General features: G+C 39.5%; 1 protein-coding gene and 1 long non-coding RNA gene across 7 annotated transcripts in view; one reads left to right on the top strand and one right to left on the bottom strand.

Annotated features, from left to right (window-relative positions):
* The window catches only part of LOC122719377 (protein groucho-like), a 61,861-nt gene extending 60,483 nt beyond the window's left edge, over positions 1–1,378 (top strand). For all 4 annotated transcript variants that reach the window (XM_043945106.1, XM_043945108.1, XM_043945109.1 and 1 more), the window contains one exon: positions 298–1,378. In XM_043945106.1, coding sequence (XP_043801041.1) covers positions 298–405 — 108 coding nt within the window. In that variant the 3' untranslated portion in view covers positions 406–1,378. The remainder of the gene's footprint in view (positions 1–297) is intronic.
* A 12,601-nt stretch (positions 1,379–13,979) lies between these two features.
* The window catches only part of LOC122719317, a 93,814-nt gene continuing 89,231 nt past the window's right edge, over positions 13,980–18,562 (bottom strand). The window contains exons 3-5 of one of the 3 annotated variants that reach the window (XR_006347559.1): positions 17,403–17,553; positions 16,170–16,736; positions 13,980–15,986 (exon numbers count right to left, since the gene is read on the bottom strand). This is a non-coding gene — a long non-coding RNA (uncharacterized LOC122719317). Of the gene's footprint in view, positions 16,737–17,402; positions 17,554–18,562 lie in introns of all 3 variants that reach the window. The other 2 variants (XR_006347560.1, XR_006347558.1) reach the window with 2 other exon arrangements.

Here is an 18,562-nt window from a genome sequence, read left to right as displayed (position 1 = left end):
AACTGTTGTTATTATATCGTATAAAAAAATTCATCGAATCATTGTTCCCACCTTTATCTCTAAACTTTTGTTTCGTACGTATAAATTAAATTACGAAGCGTGTGTGTATATATTGTGAAATATTTTATGAATTCTAATTAAAACGAATCGTATATTTTAACAAGCATTTGTTGGTGAAAAAAAAAAAGAAAAAGAATAGAAAAAGAAAAAAAAAGAATAATGGAGAATAATAATTCATTGCCTGTTCTTGCACGATTTCTTCGGCCTCACGAACGACACGTCTTATGCTGTTTTCAGTCCAAGGAATCGTCATCCGTGCTCAGCTGCGATATATCAGCCGACGACAGGTACATCGTTACCGGTTCAGGTGACAAGAAAGCGACCGTCTACGAGGTCATGTATTGAACGACGAAACCGCAACGAAACCGAAACGTACCAACAACCGAACGTATTCATCAGACCCGAGCAACTCTCCACAGCGTGGGTGTACATAATTCTTATACGATATTAACACGAGAGACGTTTGTTGCCCTTGTTCTTGTTATTGTTGTTATTGTTACTCTCGGTGAAGAAGAAAGAGAACGAGCCGAACGAACCGGAGTAAAAGAGAGAAAAGAAAAGAAAAGGTAAAAAAAAAAGAAAAAGAAAGGAATTCTTTCGATCAAGAATCAGAGATCGAATCGCGCAGCAACGCTCGAGAGATTTTTTTGTAAAACATCGACGTCGAGTTTTTAAGATTTTTCGGATAGAAAGAGATTTAAAAATATTATTATTCATGACATAGACGGCGAATAGATTGATAAATTTCATTTTAATGATCCGGATCGTTCTTCTTATTTCGATCGATAATCGCTCGTTAATGAACGTTTTTCATCGAAATCGGACAGTTCGTTCCGCTCGTTGCGCGTACGACCGCCATTTTGGGCGGCTGAATCGCGCTTAAATTTGAATAACGCTGACATTAACGCGTTTTTTCCTGTATATTTTGTATATACATATACATAATATTATATATATATATATATATATATACATACGTCAGTCTTTAAGTATACCATGATATTTTTCTACGTCCCCTAAAAGTGAGACGGAAAGCGAGTAATAAAGAAAAAAAAAAAGCACACACGTACACACTCAACATTCATACACATACACATACACGTATGGAGAACTAAAAATTTGTAAATATTGTCTGGCTTAGAGAATATAACGGAATCGTGATGAGAGAAACGATTAAATAAAAAGTGATACTCGATAACGAACTCGGTGATCCGATTCATTTCTCCCCCAGCTTTGCAACCCTATGAACCGTCATCGAAAAACGAAAAGCAAAAAAAAAAAAAAAAAAAAAAAAAAAGAGGGGGGGGAAAAACCAGAATATTTACAGGAAAAAAAGTTCTAAAAAAAAAAGAGAGAGAGAAGAATCAACGAGGAGAAATAGAGTTTCAGCGCGGGGAAAAAAAATAACCTCATATCCGGGGCGAGTGGGGTTATCGCCCTGGTAGGGTAGGTATGAAATAAAAATCGCGGGCAAATATTATCTCGCCACGCTTGTAATATAAAAACCGATGAACGCGTGGGTGAGACCACTTCGCGCCGCAAACATTCGAAAGCGGTCGAACGGACTAACGAACGCGTGCCGGCACCCGTCACCGAAAATATAAAACAAGAGCCGTCACGCTGCCCAGGTCCCCGGAGCTTCCGCGCCCATAAACGTGTCAACGTTGGCCAGCGTGGAATCGCCACGATACGATAGAGAGGTGTGCTACGAGGAGGGAAAGAGAGCGCGGCACGTTGGCGTCAACAATATTTAGTCACAACGGTGGCGTATCGTGTCGCGAAAATTACGATACCGTTTCGTCGATGCAAAAAAAAAAAAAAAAAAAAGAGAGAAAAAATAAAAATAAAAAAAAACCGGAACCGCATACGTGTCGGACGCCGCGCCGTTTCGTTTCTCGCGTTTCACGCGATTTCCACGGGAAACGAATTGCGGCGTATACCCGCGAAACGAATATGAAAAAAAAAAAAAAGAGGGAGAAAAAGGAGGGGAAGAGAAGAGAGACAGGATCATCGATGATCACCGGTGACGCGAAGGAAAAACGAGGAGGGAAGAAAGGGCGCGTGGCAAAATCGTGATCGGTCGAGCCCCGTGCGAATCACGCCACCCGGTAGATAATTAGCGATGCAATCCACGATCGTGGAGCGCATATTCAATGGAAGGTTCATCGGCGTAATGTTATTATAATAGTGGCACGTTTTGCATATGTGACTGGGTAGCTGGTGCGAAGTGGGAACCGGAGTGGACACTGTGTGGGAGGAGGGACGAGGGTGACGCCGTACGAGGAACGAGGAACGAGGACGGACAGTGGGATGGATGAAGCGAAGCGCGAGGAAAAGGGGTTGAGCGATTTTACACGGGCTTTGCCGCACGCCAAGCGTATTTGCATGGTAATGATATGCGGCGCGGCAGGACGGATGGAGTTCCGCCGGTGGCGCTGTTAAAAGTGGTGGGGAGGGCCAGTCGACCGCTCCTCGCGTGGAGGGGATATAGCGAGAGTGGGGGTAGCCGATGGTATTTCGTGCACAAGTTTTGAATGTCGCGGCTAAATGCATCGGTTATTACGGTTAATTCGGTAAACGGGGAAGCGAACAGCCGGTCGCAGCTTTATTTATTCCCGCGCGCGCCCGCTCGCTCTCTCATTCCTGGCCGTTTTATTAGGAAATATAGAAGGCTGTTGTGGCATGCCCGTGCCGCTACTCAACGCCTCTGACTGGTTTCCTCTCCTTTACGTCATCGCTTTAATCGTTTACACCGGGTAGAGTTTGTTCTGCGGTAAGAGGATTAACGAGTGCGGAGAGTCTGTGCCCGTTCGATCGTGTCAAACGCGGCGTAACGACTTAATCGACCGGTACCCGTTCAATCGGTCCGTGAGAGGGCCTACCTACGATCGTTTTATTTCGTTAGAAACGCCATTTTCCGCGTGGAACGGCAATCGTCCGCCAACCGTCCGTGCTTGTCAAGCGAACCGTATTGCATCGCGTGTTTCCAGAAACGGATACACAGCGGCGCGACGACTTGATCGATCGTGATCGTGCCTGGACACCGTGTAATCTCCATTTTACGCGTAAAAACGGATGGGCAACGGCGTAATAAGCGGACCGCTATCATTCAGGATCGTTAGCGGTAACTTGAGCTTATCCGTGCCGCGAGCCTCTGCTCTGTTACGCTGCCACGTCGATGTTCAATTTCGCGGAAACCCGTCTACCTTTCACGCTCGTGTACCGTGTCGTCACGCCTTCCATCGCTCGGTTTTCCCGCCTCGGTCTCGAATCAGGCGGCTGACCGTCACCGTAAAATCGAGGGAAACTCGTTTCCAGGTTTTTCACGTTCCATGGCTCAGGTATCTTCACGCTTTGTCGATCTCCTCGTTCGAGACCACCGGGAAGATGGAAAATTTTTCGACGCTTAGGAATCAGTTTCGTAGAATGAGGATTCGATAGAGATTCACGGTTGATCGATTACGATCGTTAAGAATGCGATGGATTTTGTTGCAAAATCTTTATCCATTTTAAAATTCTAAGAACTGTTGTTTTATTCGGGATTTTTTTTTTTTTTAACGTTTATTCGAAGTCAATTTTACATTCAAAGAGATTTTTATCGTTATTTTATTCATCGCTCCATATAATGTGATACCATATGAATAACACGTATGAATATTCATGTTGTACTATAAAGTGCAATGTACGAGTTGCGCGTTTACTTTTATCAGAATTTTAAAATTGTAAATTTAAAAAAAAACAAGCTGTTCCTTGCTCGCGCACAAATACAATAAAAATATAATAAAAAAATCTATATTTACCTAAGGTTTTGTCTGCGACACGAAAAAAATAAAAGCAAACGATAATGACGATAAAGACGGATAAACATTAGAAACTTCGTACGAAGCCTCGTTAAGTCAAATATATTACGGGAAGAGACAGCTCCAAACAAAAAAAAGTTGAAAAACACTAGCTTAGTGGCGTTTTCATCGTTGGTAGCTCAAAAAAAAAAAAAAAGCACAAGAAATAAAAGGAGGAAAAAAAAGCGGGGAGGGGGAAAAAAATAGCAGGCGTCGAATGTCGGCCGATTTTTATCCAACGTACCGCAGGGGACCACCCAAGCGTTGGTACCTATACGCGAGGCCGACGCGCACGTACACCAGCCGCGACACGGGGAAGCCCCAATGTCCGAGCTGGCAGGCGGTCAGGCACCCACACTCAAAGCGCTAATTTTCTCTCTGTCCATCGGCGTGGCTCGGTTGTGCGTGCCGCGGCACGGCACGGTGCTCACACAAACGTGGCAAATTAACAGGCACGCAAATGAGCGAGTTCACGCGCTCGCTTTCGTGTTACCCCGCGCCTCTCTCTCTCTCTCTCTCTCTCTCTCTCTCTCTCTCTCTCCTTTCACAATTGGACACTAATAAACGCGCCAACGTGCGTCTCGTCCTCCTTCCATCTCTATAACCCTCTTTGTCCCGCTTCTCGCGCACCGTTCATCCCTTATGCCTTCGCTATTCCACACCATCCACCTCTCTCATCGCTTTGTATATCCATCCCTCTCCCTCAACCGCTAACGAACTAGCACTAGTTTCGCCACATCTCTCCTCCCTCCAGTTTCCGCCGCTTTTCTCCTTTCCCACCACCCACTTCATAACCCACTCGAGCTTTATCCTACGAGCTCCTCCTTTTGCATGCCACTCCTCCCGTTGTTACTCTCGTTGTTACTCCCTCTCTCGTACTTGTTTCACCTACAACGCGCCCTTTTCGAGGGCGCGTCGTCTCTGTCCAACGTTGTTACCATCTTCCGTCTTCCTCGTCCCCCTTCATGGCCGCAATCTCACCAGGACAGGGCCTCTGTGATATCTGCAAACACTAGAGAGCGCGGCGGGAATATGCGCGCGTGAAAAGCTTGATGCAGGAGAAAATTACCGGTCTCCGTTGTTGTGGAATCGAGACACGTGTCTGAAACATCAAGTGAATTTTGCCGTACGAAGAATCCGTGGAAACTTTGTCTATAATCGTCTGCCTCGGTGTAAAGTGTGATTACGGATATGAATATAAATGTAATATGTACGTTCGTTTCGTTTCCAATCTTTTCATCTCTTTTCCGGTTTTTTCTCGCGCTGGTTCCTCTTTTTTTCTTTTTTTTTTTTTTTTTTTCTTTTCTTCCTGTTTTATAGCACTTGGTCGAACCGATTGGCGAGGAAAATCGTTTCTTGGAAAATGCCGCGCGAAGAGGCGAGTGATATGTAATCTCGCGCGGCGCCAGAGAAAGCTCGAAGATCTTGGGATTCACGGTGATTTGCATGCATTAGAGATCGTCGGGGATTCGAGCCGAGTCGAGAGGTCGAGAGTGGGGAAAAAAGAGAGAAAGAAACGTTTTCTGCGAACCGATCACGAAGCGGTCCCGAGGAAGTCAAAGACACTGCCCCTCTCTCTCTCTCTCTCTTTTTTTCTACGATCTGAGCGAGTTGACCTTTTAAGGATCGCCTTCCATCGTGGAATCGATTAACCCGCTGCACCGTCAGGATTTCTTTTCAACTTTCGTTTCCAATCTTTGTTTCGTGCGTGATAAATTATTTCCGAATCGGATTTAATCCTTCTACTCCTTCAAGGGTATTATGTACCTTTGGATAATTATAGCGCGATTATGTAACGATTTTGTAAAGGATTATTAAAGAATAATTGACCATTATTTTTTTAAATTTCCTTTTGCTTCTTTTTTCTTACATGTATTCTAACTTTTTTATATCCTGTTCTAACGATATAAAATACACTTTGTATCTGATAACGCGACTAGATTTATACAAAAGTAACGGGATTGTATTAGCCCATCAAATTCAATGTTGCACGTGTATCTAAAAGTAAAAACTTACCGCGTCAAATTTATCCACGTGTACCAACGTTTGTCCTTTTTGTCCGTTATACGCGTAAAATACGTGACAAAGAAAGGGAAACGGGTGTACACACGTATCTATGCGCCGAATCGTTAGAAAAAGAGTCGCAACATGAAAAAAACAGAGATTACACAATCCATACCCGTGGATCTACACGCGTATACCGGTGTTTCAGCGGTTTTCTAGCTTGCGTCAGTTTAAAAGTTTCCAAGTAATCTCTCGATTTTTCGGTTACAGAAATCAAATATCGCCGGTTGATCGAGCCCGTTCACACGCGTGTTGAACGACGCGTGCACGAACACGCGCGCGCAGTTGCCCAGAGCAGCGTGTAAACCGCGAAAAGCTGAGGTGACACACGCCTGTGAAAACGCAGCCGAGCCCGCCGATGGCGGTTGTTTTTCCACCGTGTTAATGCAACGACAAAAATTGCTGCACCCACGAAACCGTGCGCGCGCGCGCGTGTTTGCGCGTGTCGGAACAACGCGCACGAGCACACCTCGATATTGCGATCCTTGCGTGTCCATAACGCTGAAATTTCGTTTCCCTTCGTTTACCAGCCGCCAGGGCACAATGGATTTTCGACTTCCGCTTTTTTACGTTTTCAATACCAACGACGACGAATCGTTTAACGAGCAATGCACTCGGCGCACACACGAAACGAGATAATTTCTACGCGCCATTTTACATTTCTCTCGTTTCCAACTTTGTTTTTCGATTCTTGGATCGTTTTCGAAAATAAAATGTAACGAATTATATTTTCGATGCAATTACGGCGCGAGTATATATAATTACACAACACGTCATCGTATAAATCGTAAATTATATATACTTGTAGTTATTTTATTGCTCAATTACATCTAATAATATCTTGTGAATATTGCAAAATAATAGCCATTACATCGACGTTGAAACGCCCAATATTCATCATTATTATAGTCGGTATCAGTGTTTTTTTATCATTAACTCGTTTCCATTAAATAAAAGATAAAGAAGTAATTGCCAAGGGGAGCACAAAAGTCACATCTAACAAACAACGATATACTCGCGCAAAATCTAAAATGAGCAGCTCTTGACTGTATCAATTAGAGGTTAGATTCGGAGATTAAAATCGGCAAAGGAAAGCAGTTTTACTTACAGCTCGCAAACACGCGCTCGAAAAGACGAGGAAACGATCTGGAGATTCACGTAAAACGGCAGCTGGCTCGAAGAATCGTAAACGCAACTAAACATGTGTACCGACATAAAACGTCGCTACACTCTCCCTCTGTGCGCCGCATAAATATACAGGCGCCCCTTTAGCCGATGAGCCGTGGTGCGCTTAAATTTCTCGGTAGCCGGGCCGTAAACGAAACGAGACAGGGAAAAAAGAAATAAGAACGGAGGAAGAGAGAGAGAAAGAGAAAGAATAGAAAGAAAGGCGAAGAAGGAGGAATTTATCGTGCAGGTTTGCCGCGGTGCAGCTGAGTGAATCGGTGCAATTACATGCCAAGGTAATTGCACACGGCGACCGGAGATTTTTATCCTCGCGCCTTACACAAAGAAACCACCTCCCCACCCGGGACTATTCAATTTATTCCTTCTCTTCTCGTGTCTACGATCGCCGCCCAGCCGCAAAAAACTCGCCAACCACTGCCGCTGCTGCTGCCACCACGCTGCTTTTTTCGTTCCAGTTGAAAAATTGCGACACCGTCGCGTACACCGCGGTTTCCCAAAGGCGTTCTCTCGCGTGAAATCAAAAGCAGCCTTAAAGTGAATACGAAGGATGACTTGTAGGCTATGAAATCGTGGTGTGTATATGTAATGTAGGTATCTGAAACTCGTCGGATAGTGTCGTTTTAAGGATGCGGACGATCGATAAGGATCGATGATTAACTCTGGTCGATCAAGCTCGTGCATATCAAGCTCTTCTTGTTAAACAGAATCGTGATTTACGTAATCGATCGAAGTGAGAATTGTGTAACGATGTTTCTTGTTCGACGACACGCTTCGTTGTCACGGATTATTATTTTGTGACATTCGATAGATCGAGTGTTAGTTTGAGATTGGAGGTTATGTTCGATGTTGTTTTAATTAAAGTGAACGAAGGTTATTTTTTTTCTGTTTGGGATAAGAATTATCACAGTTTTTTCAACGAGATTAATATAAATATAATTTAAAAGTGTTTTATTATTTTTATAAATTATTTTTCTATCGTTTATTCGTGCACAGTTTCAATGATAATACTTCATTCTAATTGAATTAAATGCAGAAGAGATTCTACGAAAAATAAATATTCGTTGAATAATAAAATTATCTTCATGTATTATTAAACCATTCACTATTAACACCTATATTTTTCTAAAAAAAAACAATTCATTTTCGTATTTTCGTATTTTCGAACGTGTGTATAATGATCATCTCCGTACGTATTATATTGTCAACAAATATAAAATAATATTGCAATACAAAACGAATCCGTTCTCACTTTCGTCACATCTTTAAAAAGCTTTTCAATTCTCGAAAGCTTTGGCACGAAGTAATTACCGCGCCACCCAAGAAGATCGTTAACGCTCCACGTATCAACTTCTCGAACATCCCGTTCACACGGATACGAGAGAATATTTTCTTGTCTCGTGCGACCAAAGCCACCTCTTTTCTCTACCCTGTTCCAACAACAAAATACATCCAAAAGAAAAAGGAGAAGAAACAAAAAAAAAACCACTCAGTGCACACGCGTAGCGGTAAAAAACAGAGGGAAAGAAAAAGAGAAAATAAAAAAGAGGATGAAAGAAGCGGGGGCAGAGGAAAAAGGAAAAGGAGACTAAAGCACAGGCGCGACAGCTCGTTAACGCGTTCTTACGAGCGTTTCGATGATCGATCGGCACGAAATTAGCGAGATAAGCGAGTATAACGTCGACGAGTATCGTCGGTTCGACGATGAGGGTTCAATGGTGCAACGGGGGGACTGTCTTTGTCTCTTTCGCTTGCCCTCTCTCTATCCCTCTCTCATTTCGGAGGTGTGCACGAGGCGAACGCGGAGGCGGAGGGCATCGGCGGCGGCGGTGGTTATCCAGATAGCAGATAGCCAGGACGGTGGTCTCGTTTGCGGTTTGACCACCCTTGTGGTGCACTGCCCTAACCGCCCCTAACCACTATACCGCACCATCCGCAGCCGCGCGGTGTGTGCAACCGGCGATAATGTCGCCCTTGCTGCGGCCGATGCATGTCGTTGCACTGGCCACGCTCGAGGCACAAAGTATCCTATACTCCATCTCGTTCTTTCCCACACCTTCCTTCTTTTCTTTACTTTTTTATTCGATTCACTGTAAGCTACTTCGCTTGCTCCTACTTCTCCTCTTCTCCTTTTTTTCCCCCACTCTCGTTTTGCTCGTTCCAGGGTCTTTTATTAATTCGTTTGCTTTTTACACTGAAGATGTCTATATTGATTATTTCCTTTTTCTGTACGATGATGGTAAAGAAGAATACATATGGCGGATTATAGGAATAGAATTTGAAGAAATTTGAATTTATAAGACGATTCGTTGTCGTACGGGTTAGAAGTTAAACACGTTTTGGTTATAACACGTTTTTTTAAAATTCTTATTTCTACTTTATAAATTTTATAGTCGTAAAATCGATTAAAATAATTCAAAAATTATTTTAGATAGGATTGTCTTAGAAAAAAATGATGATACAATTGGTTTAAAAAATTTTCCAATTAATATATTTAACCTCGATATCTCATGTATCGCAATCACATGTTCCTTCTCATAAAAATGGCAAAATAAAAAAATATGAGTTCGCGATACAAGATGATACCGATTAAAAGTGACCAACATACCGACTAACCGTCTTACCGGATTATCTGGACAGTACGACACAAGACAGGTTCATTGGCGGCCATGTTTGACAGGCAGTTTTACGCGAACGGTGATACGGACCGATCGGATAAATAAGAGACGAGTTAATTATACCGGTCGTCGTGATTCGATATTAATGCGATTCCAGTGGACCATTTACTCGGTGAGTCTAAATACCATTGGTGATCTTAACGAGGTCCTTCCACGAGGCTTGTGCGGTTACGACAACCTAACCTATAAGAGGCAACATAACGTATAACAGGCTCCGCGATAAATGAAAGTGTATCGGTCACTTGTAATGTGAGAAAATATCAAGAAGCAGAAGGGTTCCACGTAACGAGCTATTCGTGTTTTAAGACCCATTTTTCGAGATTACTCGCCACTGGAATTGAGTTTCGAACGTGCATGCGGGTACGTATTATAAATCGTTTTTATCGATTTATATTTTAATTGAAGAGTTTGATGGTTTTAATAATTTAATACTTATTAATTAATAATTTAAATTGTTTGAAAAATTTTGTTCATGCAATATCTTAAACATTAAGAATTATTTTATCGTTTGACCGTTTTACTAACCTCAATTTTTTAAGAATATCTGATGTAAATTGTTTAGATGAAATTGATCAAAAGTTTCGATTTGAAAGTATTTTATCAAATAAGATTTAAAAAAAATTTTTGTTTAAAATTAAACAATAAAAGATCCCTTTGTATGAATTCAATACATATTCTAAAAAAATCATATTTGAATGAAGTATTAATTTCATAATAAAACAATATGAAGATTCTTGATTTATTTCGTCAAGATTTAAAGACGAAGTCGGTCAGACGATTTCAAATTTTCAATGTTTAAAAGTTGTACCTTTTTTCTTTTCTCTTTTTTTTTTTATATATAAAAGAAAAGGAATCGACGTAATTGTGGCTAGTACTCTACTGCTTTTTAAGCTCGGTTTCTTCTGAAAGCGCTGAATTCGCTCTTGATTATCCTTTGTCAGCGCTCCTTTTCTTAACTTGTTAACTAGGTCGTCTTTTAGACAGAAACTCTTTTTAACACGGAATGAAAAATTAACAAAGACAGATTAATTTTAGTTAAATCGACCTCTTATTCTTTGCAAAAAAGAAAAATATAAAAAAGTATGAATATAAACATAAAAATTATTTTTAGTTAAGTAATTTCTTCAATTTTTGCAAAGATAAGTATAGAAACAAATATAAATATAATATACTGCATAATATACATATATCTAATGAAAATATAACGATGCATTAAAAATAAAGAATCTCTAGAAAATAAATTATTAAATTTAAAATAATAGCAAGTCGAATAACGAGTTAATTTGCTTTTAACAGTTAACAAGTTAAGTTTGTGTACCAGTCGAACAACTTTATACTTACGTTCGAGATTTCCGTTATAGGAAAAGGAAGGAAAGGATGATATAAACCACAATCACATAACGTGATTCTTTGTACAGAAATATATATTATAAAAAAAAAATATATTATTATTGAATAAATTGTATTCTAATTATTAAAGATTTTAAATAATTTTTTTTTAAAAAATAAATCAATAAATGTCAATCACTACAAATCATCGTTGACTTATTGTGAGTTATGTATTATTTCAAGAAAAGTATTTTCCTTACCTTATGGCATTTCTTCAGATTTCTATCCATAAATACAAAATGGTTTTATTTCTAATGCTCATATTTATCGTGAATTTCTTTCGATAACGAACGTTACAGATTTATTCATGAATAATTTCCTGAATAAAATTCATGATTCATTTACGTACGAATGAATTTTAAAACTTTATTCATTATTCGAAATAAAATTTGACTAACTTTGCCTTATAATCAGAAATTAATCCCTTTTTGAACGAGCATGATGATAGACCAAATCCCAAGATCTTCCGCATTTATAGTGATATTAGGTGAAGTTGGATAAATAGGTAATTTAAATTCAACTTGTTTTTCTAGATGAAATGAATCCTCTTATACAATGTATCAATCTTCACATAATTTATATACTAATAAATAACATTGATTACAATTTACAAGTTTCAAATTATAGACTATATATTTACAATAAATATTCAAAACTAAAATATCAATTATTAACCCAAATTTTGATTGAAAGATATTTACTAGAAAGGATCATGAAAATGTTTCCAATTTAAATAACAAAGAAAAACAGAAAATAAAAAATAAATACGCAATAATTTTCGGGCATGTAAATATGTTAAGAATACATACAACAATAAATATAGATGCATGGTAACCATGTGCCAACTAGCTGCAATGCGAGATTTCCATTTCTTTTCGATTCACTTAAATATACAGTCCAAAAAGAAATGAGGATTCATCTAAGAAAGGAAAACAAGTGGGAACTTGATTCAGACTTACAGGTTCGATTCACTATTTCCGTTCGAATGATCGGCCGGTCGTTTACGAGGTGGCTAGCCAACGAGAGGAAATGCTTCTACGATGCGAATCATCGGCAACCGATGGCCAGATCTCTGTGTGAATTCGCACGTGTGCGTATATATACTCATGATATATATATTATATATATATACACACATACATACATATATCTATAACGAGTGTACACATACACACGATTGAATACGTGTACACGCACAGACGGAGAGCGAGGCGTAGTGTAACCGCACGTGTGTACACTTTACATATGTATACCTTGCACACGACGTATGTACACTGCGTAACGCCTATACGACAGCGGGCCGCGCCTAACGAACCGAAATGAATACCTACCAGTAGTCGTCGCGTGTGTGTATATGTACATATACATATCTATCTGTGTAGACACGCGGCGAAGACAGTAGTATCACACGTTTACACGCGAACACGTGTCTCCGTAGAGAATGAGAAGAGAGCAGCTCGCTTAATGCACAGGCATTAACGCTAATTGATGGATTGTTTTTAATATTTAACGCTTCGTTTCTCTTCCTTTTCCCTCTTCCTTCTGCTGACGTTTTTTATTTTCTATTTCTTTTTCTTCATATTTTACTATCTCTTTCTTGCTTACGTCATATATGGAGCAAACAGTTCGGTCCCACTCCGCATCTTCTCCATTGACCACGTCCTACGCGTAGCTTCGAATATCATGTACAATGCACACACATTGCGCCGGTCCAAACCGTATATATATTCGTAGCAGATATATACGCGTGTATTGCACAAAGCAGCACGTCGGCGACCGAAGAGAGCTTGACGACGATGACGACGACGCCGACGACGATAGCAGCGGCGGCGAAGACAACGGAGACGACGACGACGGAGACGAGTACGACGACGTCGGAACAACACGATCATTCGCGTATATAGCGAGAGAAGATCGAAGAAGAGTGAGAAAGAGGGGGAGGGAGGGGGGAACGAGAAAGATGGAAGAGAAGCCTGTGAGATAGCCGTGCAGCCGACACATACGGTAGTCGCAGATCGGCGAGGCAGACAAGGGACTCGAGCAAGCAAAATGGAGGGCAGGCGAGCGTGGAATATAAAAGGAGGAACGTGAATTCATATCTCGTCCGGGGGATCTCGCTGCTTTGCTGCTGAGAGACTGTTTTCGTGGGACGGAGAGAGAAATCAGCGAGCGCGAGCGATGAAGGGAGACGGGATGGAAGAGAAAAGGGTGAGAAGGATGAAAGAGAAAGAAGGATTGAAGAGCCGAGAGGCAAGGAAAGACTGCGAGAAGGAGAATGAGAGACTCGAGAACAGCCGGCCGTGGTTGCTATCGTATCTGTCACGAGTGCGACGATGACGTTCGAATATCTCAACGATAGAGAAACAAGGAAGGAATAAGGTTGCGGTATAAGCGGAACGGAAACGGCAATCTGTTCGTGATAAGTAGGACGAGGACAGACGATTCAGTCCGCGTGGAGTTGGTGTCGAAAGGGCGCAAGAACGGACCAATCGGCGTGCTCCACCGACCAATCAAATCGCGAGTTACGAATCCACGCTTGACTACTATATACGTAGTCTCATCTCTCACCCGGGCCAGTCGTTCCCGAACCACGCAAGGAGGTAGTCTCTTTTGTCTCGCGGAGCTGTGAATACACGATGCGTATACACAATGGTCCCTGCTAAGGGTACCGCCGTGTACTCTGCCGTGTAGGCAGGTGAGAAAGTACGGAGAAAGAGGAAGGGAGGGAGAGGAGGGATAGTAAGAGAGCTGGGTACAAAATTCCCCGAGTATTCACCGGTATTACCATATAACGTGTGGTTTTTCGACTAGGTTTTTAGAGAGCGTTCCACGCCACGATGATAAAACCGTGCACAGATTAGTTTCGATTCTCTGGCATAGCGCGGCTGTTTGTAGCGAGTGTAAAATTATTCGTTGACCACTCCATCCGGAGTTGCCTTTTATTTTTCGAAACACTTCGTTAATATTTTATTTCTAATTTAGATTTTTCGATTTTTAATTTATTCATTTTTTCCATTTTTTTTTTTTTTTTTTTTTTAATCTAAGATTAAACGGAATTGTTTTTTCGATCGATAGATTTCTTGTAAAACAAGCATTTATAATAATCGACATTCATATTCTATAGTAATGCATGTTTATAATTGATCCAACAATGGTGAATTGTAATTTTATCGATCTTATACGATTACTCTTTGTGTTAACAACCATATTCTCGAATGACGAATGTAGTATCCATTAGCACAGTTGCGTTCTAAAAATGTAAAACTGGTGAAAAAAAATTTATTCACAGTTTATTGAGGTTACCGTTAATTGAAACACATGTCTCTTTTTTTTTCGTTAACGTGTATTTCGGAACATGGTATTTGGCTACTCCATGTTGTTCCAACAAATGATTGTTTTGTTATATTGTGAATATCTTTGGGAAACATACGATATAACGTCAAATCACGTACCTGTTTGAACATTAAGATTAAATTCTTTAACTTATTAGTCATTATTTAACGAGCAATTCTCTCGTCATACCGACAAAAATTAACAATTCTTTATCACATTTTTGTTTATTTTATTACATTGTTCTTGCAGTTTTGCTAATGATAATGCATTCTGCAAATAAACGTTCGATAAACATGCATTTCTTCTTGCATACTCCGATAAATCCGATTAATTACAAGGTATTTCCATTATCTTATATTCGTTTCCTTATCTTCGAATCATTTCCCGAACGAATTTTCCCTTCCACAAAATTAAAATTATTTTCAAAAAAAAAAAAAAAAAAAAAAAAAACAAGATAACGCATAAAGCACACGCATAAGATTTATTTACCATTCAAAATGAGGAGAAGATCTCGCTGCAAATTATCAAGATTACAACTACACGTCGATGCAGATCTTGATGATAACGTAACATCCACGCTTCCCGTATATTAAACACGTACGACGGCTCTTAAATACACTACTCTCAAACCATATCCTGCCCCAAAACCGACCATAACGAGCCCCTTCCCTCCCTCCTAATATCACCCCTCCGGTACAGTACATACCTGTAGATACACAAACGCGAAATCCTTCGTCCTCCATCCCCGCCCTACGATATCATTACCTGCAGTTTGGACCTGCAATGGTGGTAGTGGTAATAGTAGCAGTAGTATTCACGCGAGGCCGATTGATACGGAGCGTCCGGTCCGGATCGGGCGTTCACCGACGATCCGATTAAATACACGCGAGCGGCCGATTCGTCCGAGAAACACGTTCGCTTAACGACGACCATGCGCTTGAAACCGCCGCGTTTCCATTCGTCGCGTTGTCGAAAGACGCTCGTGTTAAACGCGGTATAATCGGTATTAGACGCGTGTTCGAACCGCCCCCTTTATCCCCCCTCCTCCCCACCACCACCGTGCTTGCGCGTATACGCGGCCTGTGCATCCGGTTTCAAACGGTTGCGGTCCGTCTCTGCGACTTTCGATTCTCACGTTGTGTTCTCGCGGCGAATCGACGAGGTGGTGAAACACGGCACGCAGGTATACGAATCGGTTGGCCGCTTACAAGGCAAGCCTAACGAGCGCTAGCTCCTAAGAGGCTTGGTCTGGAGAGATGTTTTCCCGAGGTAGCGAGGAGAATTAGCGTACTTTAAACCGTTTACGGGCAGATTACAGGTGACTACCAGGGCGAAAGTCTCCCTTCGCTTTACGGACAGGGATCGTGGTATTGCTGATTAGCCAGACTTTCTTCTTTGTCTTCCGTTTAACGTTTTCGGTTGAAAGTTTCTGCACTACCTGAGTTATTCGAGTTATTTATTTGTATTTAAAATTTTAGGTTACTTATTGATTATTAATACGAGTTATTCGAGTATGGATAATAAGGATTTAGAAATCAGGTTTAAGGTACGTCGTGAGCGACGAATAGTTTCTTGAAAATTGAAAAGGAGAGAGGTAAATTTTTTCTGAAATTTCACTTACCTGTTATTTATTTTTTACAAATTAATTCTTCATTCGTCTTCTTCATTCATGTCGAATTATCATATCTTATTAAGCCAAATTATTGTATGCATTGCTTCATTCCTCGTGGAACGATATAATATTAGTAAAGATTCGTATTTATTTGACTTTAAGAAACACTAAGAAATTATGATAAATTTCGTTTCACAAGGAACGAGAAATCTACTTATGTTACAAAGGGTTAAAAGAATCCTCTTTGAAGATTAAAAGCAGTTTCTTCTTCTTCGAAAGATGGGGAGTAAGCAGTGGTAAGCTTGATGGCTGCAATGTTATCACCGTAATGGACGGCTGCTGGCCCACAAAAGTTTAACATCGCCCGGAACGCCACTAAGAGAAAAGACTTTCGTTTGTAATCTACAAAGATCACGGCTGCATAATATGAGCGTACTGACCGCAAACTGGAACTTGAGTACTCCATTTGCGAATATTCTTCTTCGGCTTCTTAAAAGTTTCCGAAGCGGAGGACGACCTAGTGGTAGTAGTAGCAGCGGCGGCAAAAGCTTATCGTTAAAATGTTTGTTCTTCGTCCTAAATTCGGATTTAAAAGATTAGAAGAGCACAGGATTTGAAAGAAAAAGGGTTAAAAATATAATAGAGAAGATTTATATATATTTGTGGTATAGATTTGTTTTTAATCTACTATACATCCGATGCGTAACATATTTTTATTATATTTTTTTTTTTTATTATAACTTAATATTTTACATTTCTATTATTTTTAGAACGAAATAAAATTTTTACGAAAAATCATAATACTGCTTATTTCAAAATTTATTCTTAATTTCGAATAATTATTTTTATCGTCGCTACTTCAATTTTTAAATAAAAATCGTACACGTTTTTTTTTTTCTTGTAAACCGATATGAAATAAAAGAAAAGTTTATTTGTTTTAATTTCTAATTATTTTTATTGTTTATTTTATTTTTTTAATGAAAACTGCGCAATTTTTGTAAATCGATACCTATGAAATAAAATAAAACGAATTTATTTATTCCAATCTCCAATTATCTTTATTATTGCTATTTTATTTTTTTAAATAAAAACCGTACAATTTTTTTATTATTTTTTTTTTTTTTTTTATTTTATTTTACAACCTCTAGTAAAGAACGAAAAGTAACAAATTTAATAACCCATTCATTCATTACAGCCTGTCTGGAAAAAAAAATTGTTTGTAATAGCAATTTAAATGCAAACCTTTTTCCCGTGTCTCGTTTCGTAACTGTGAAATCAACTTAATTGACGTGTTTGCGTCTTCGAGCACATTATTTTGGAGGCTGGTATTGTTACAAGTTGTCTAGCTCTTCCTTATGACTCCTCTAAACACGTCATCGATGACTACGAGAAACTGAAACAGCGAAAGAGAAAACGATCTTGAGCAACGTATGTGAAATCGTCGAATTTATTTAAACTCACGAATCTTCACGAATCTTGTTCCGCACACACTCTGTTATTCTCATTCTCATCGGAACCCTTGAATGTGACAAATTGCAAATATGCTTGGCGCTCTTGGATCGGAGCCACCACGTTAAAAGTACATCTACTACACTTCTTGCAAAACGCGTGTTCCTCGTCACGATATCGTTCCATCGATACAATAATTTCGCAGGATCAAGCTGCTTTTTTTTTTTTTTTTTGCACTTGATCCATTTCGTTTTCAGTTTCGATTTTCGGTCGAGCGTAAAAAGAAATATTGATTATAATTTTTACGTGAGAATTATTTTTGTTTAAAACGGAGGAAAAACATATATTTTGGTATTTTAATATAAATCCATATCTGGATTAAATCCATTGAAAAATAAAAACATTTATACTACTGTGTGTTTTAAAAAATTTTTTGGAAAAAAAGAAAAAAGAAAAAAAAAAAGATCGATATTAATGGGTTAATCAAATTGTATGGTGAAATATTTAAATTCAACGATATCTACATTATGTTTCTTTAATATATAATTTTAGAGAAATTTTATCGGACGTTATTATATTATTTATATTAAACTCGTCTGGAAATAAATTATAATACAATCATGGTTTTGAATTATTAATAGTCTGAAATTTATTTACGCCCTGTGTTACAAAATTTCACTTCATTGTTTGATATGTCATTTTAAATCGTAGATATTGCACATATATAATTCAGTAGCTCGCAATCGGCCAAATCCAGCTCCTCTCTTCGTACCAATAGAAAAGGAACAAATTTATAAGATATTTTCGTATGAATTTAAAGCATTGAAGTAACTAAGTAACATTTATCGAAGGAAATTTGCAATTATCAACGTACGATTCTAATATTTCAACCTCTTTTTACACAAAATTTTAATATTAAAAAACATTAGAAATAACGCACTATAATCACATTA

The sequence above is a fragment of the Apis laboriosa genome, unplaced genomic scaffold, assembly GCF_014066325.1.
Source record: "Apis laboriosa isolate Shangri-la unplaced genomic scaffold, ASM1406632v1 scaffold74_cov149, whole genome shotgun sequence".
NCBI lineage: Eukaryota > Metazoa > Arthropoda > Insecta > Hymenoptera > Apidae > Apis > Apis laboriosa.
This window is presented reverse-complemented; position numbering and strand designations above follow the sequence as displayed.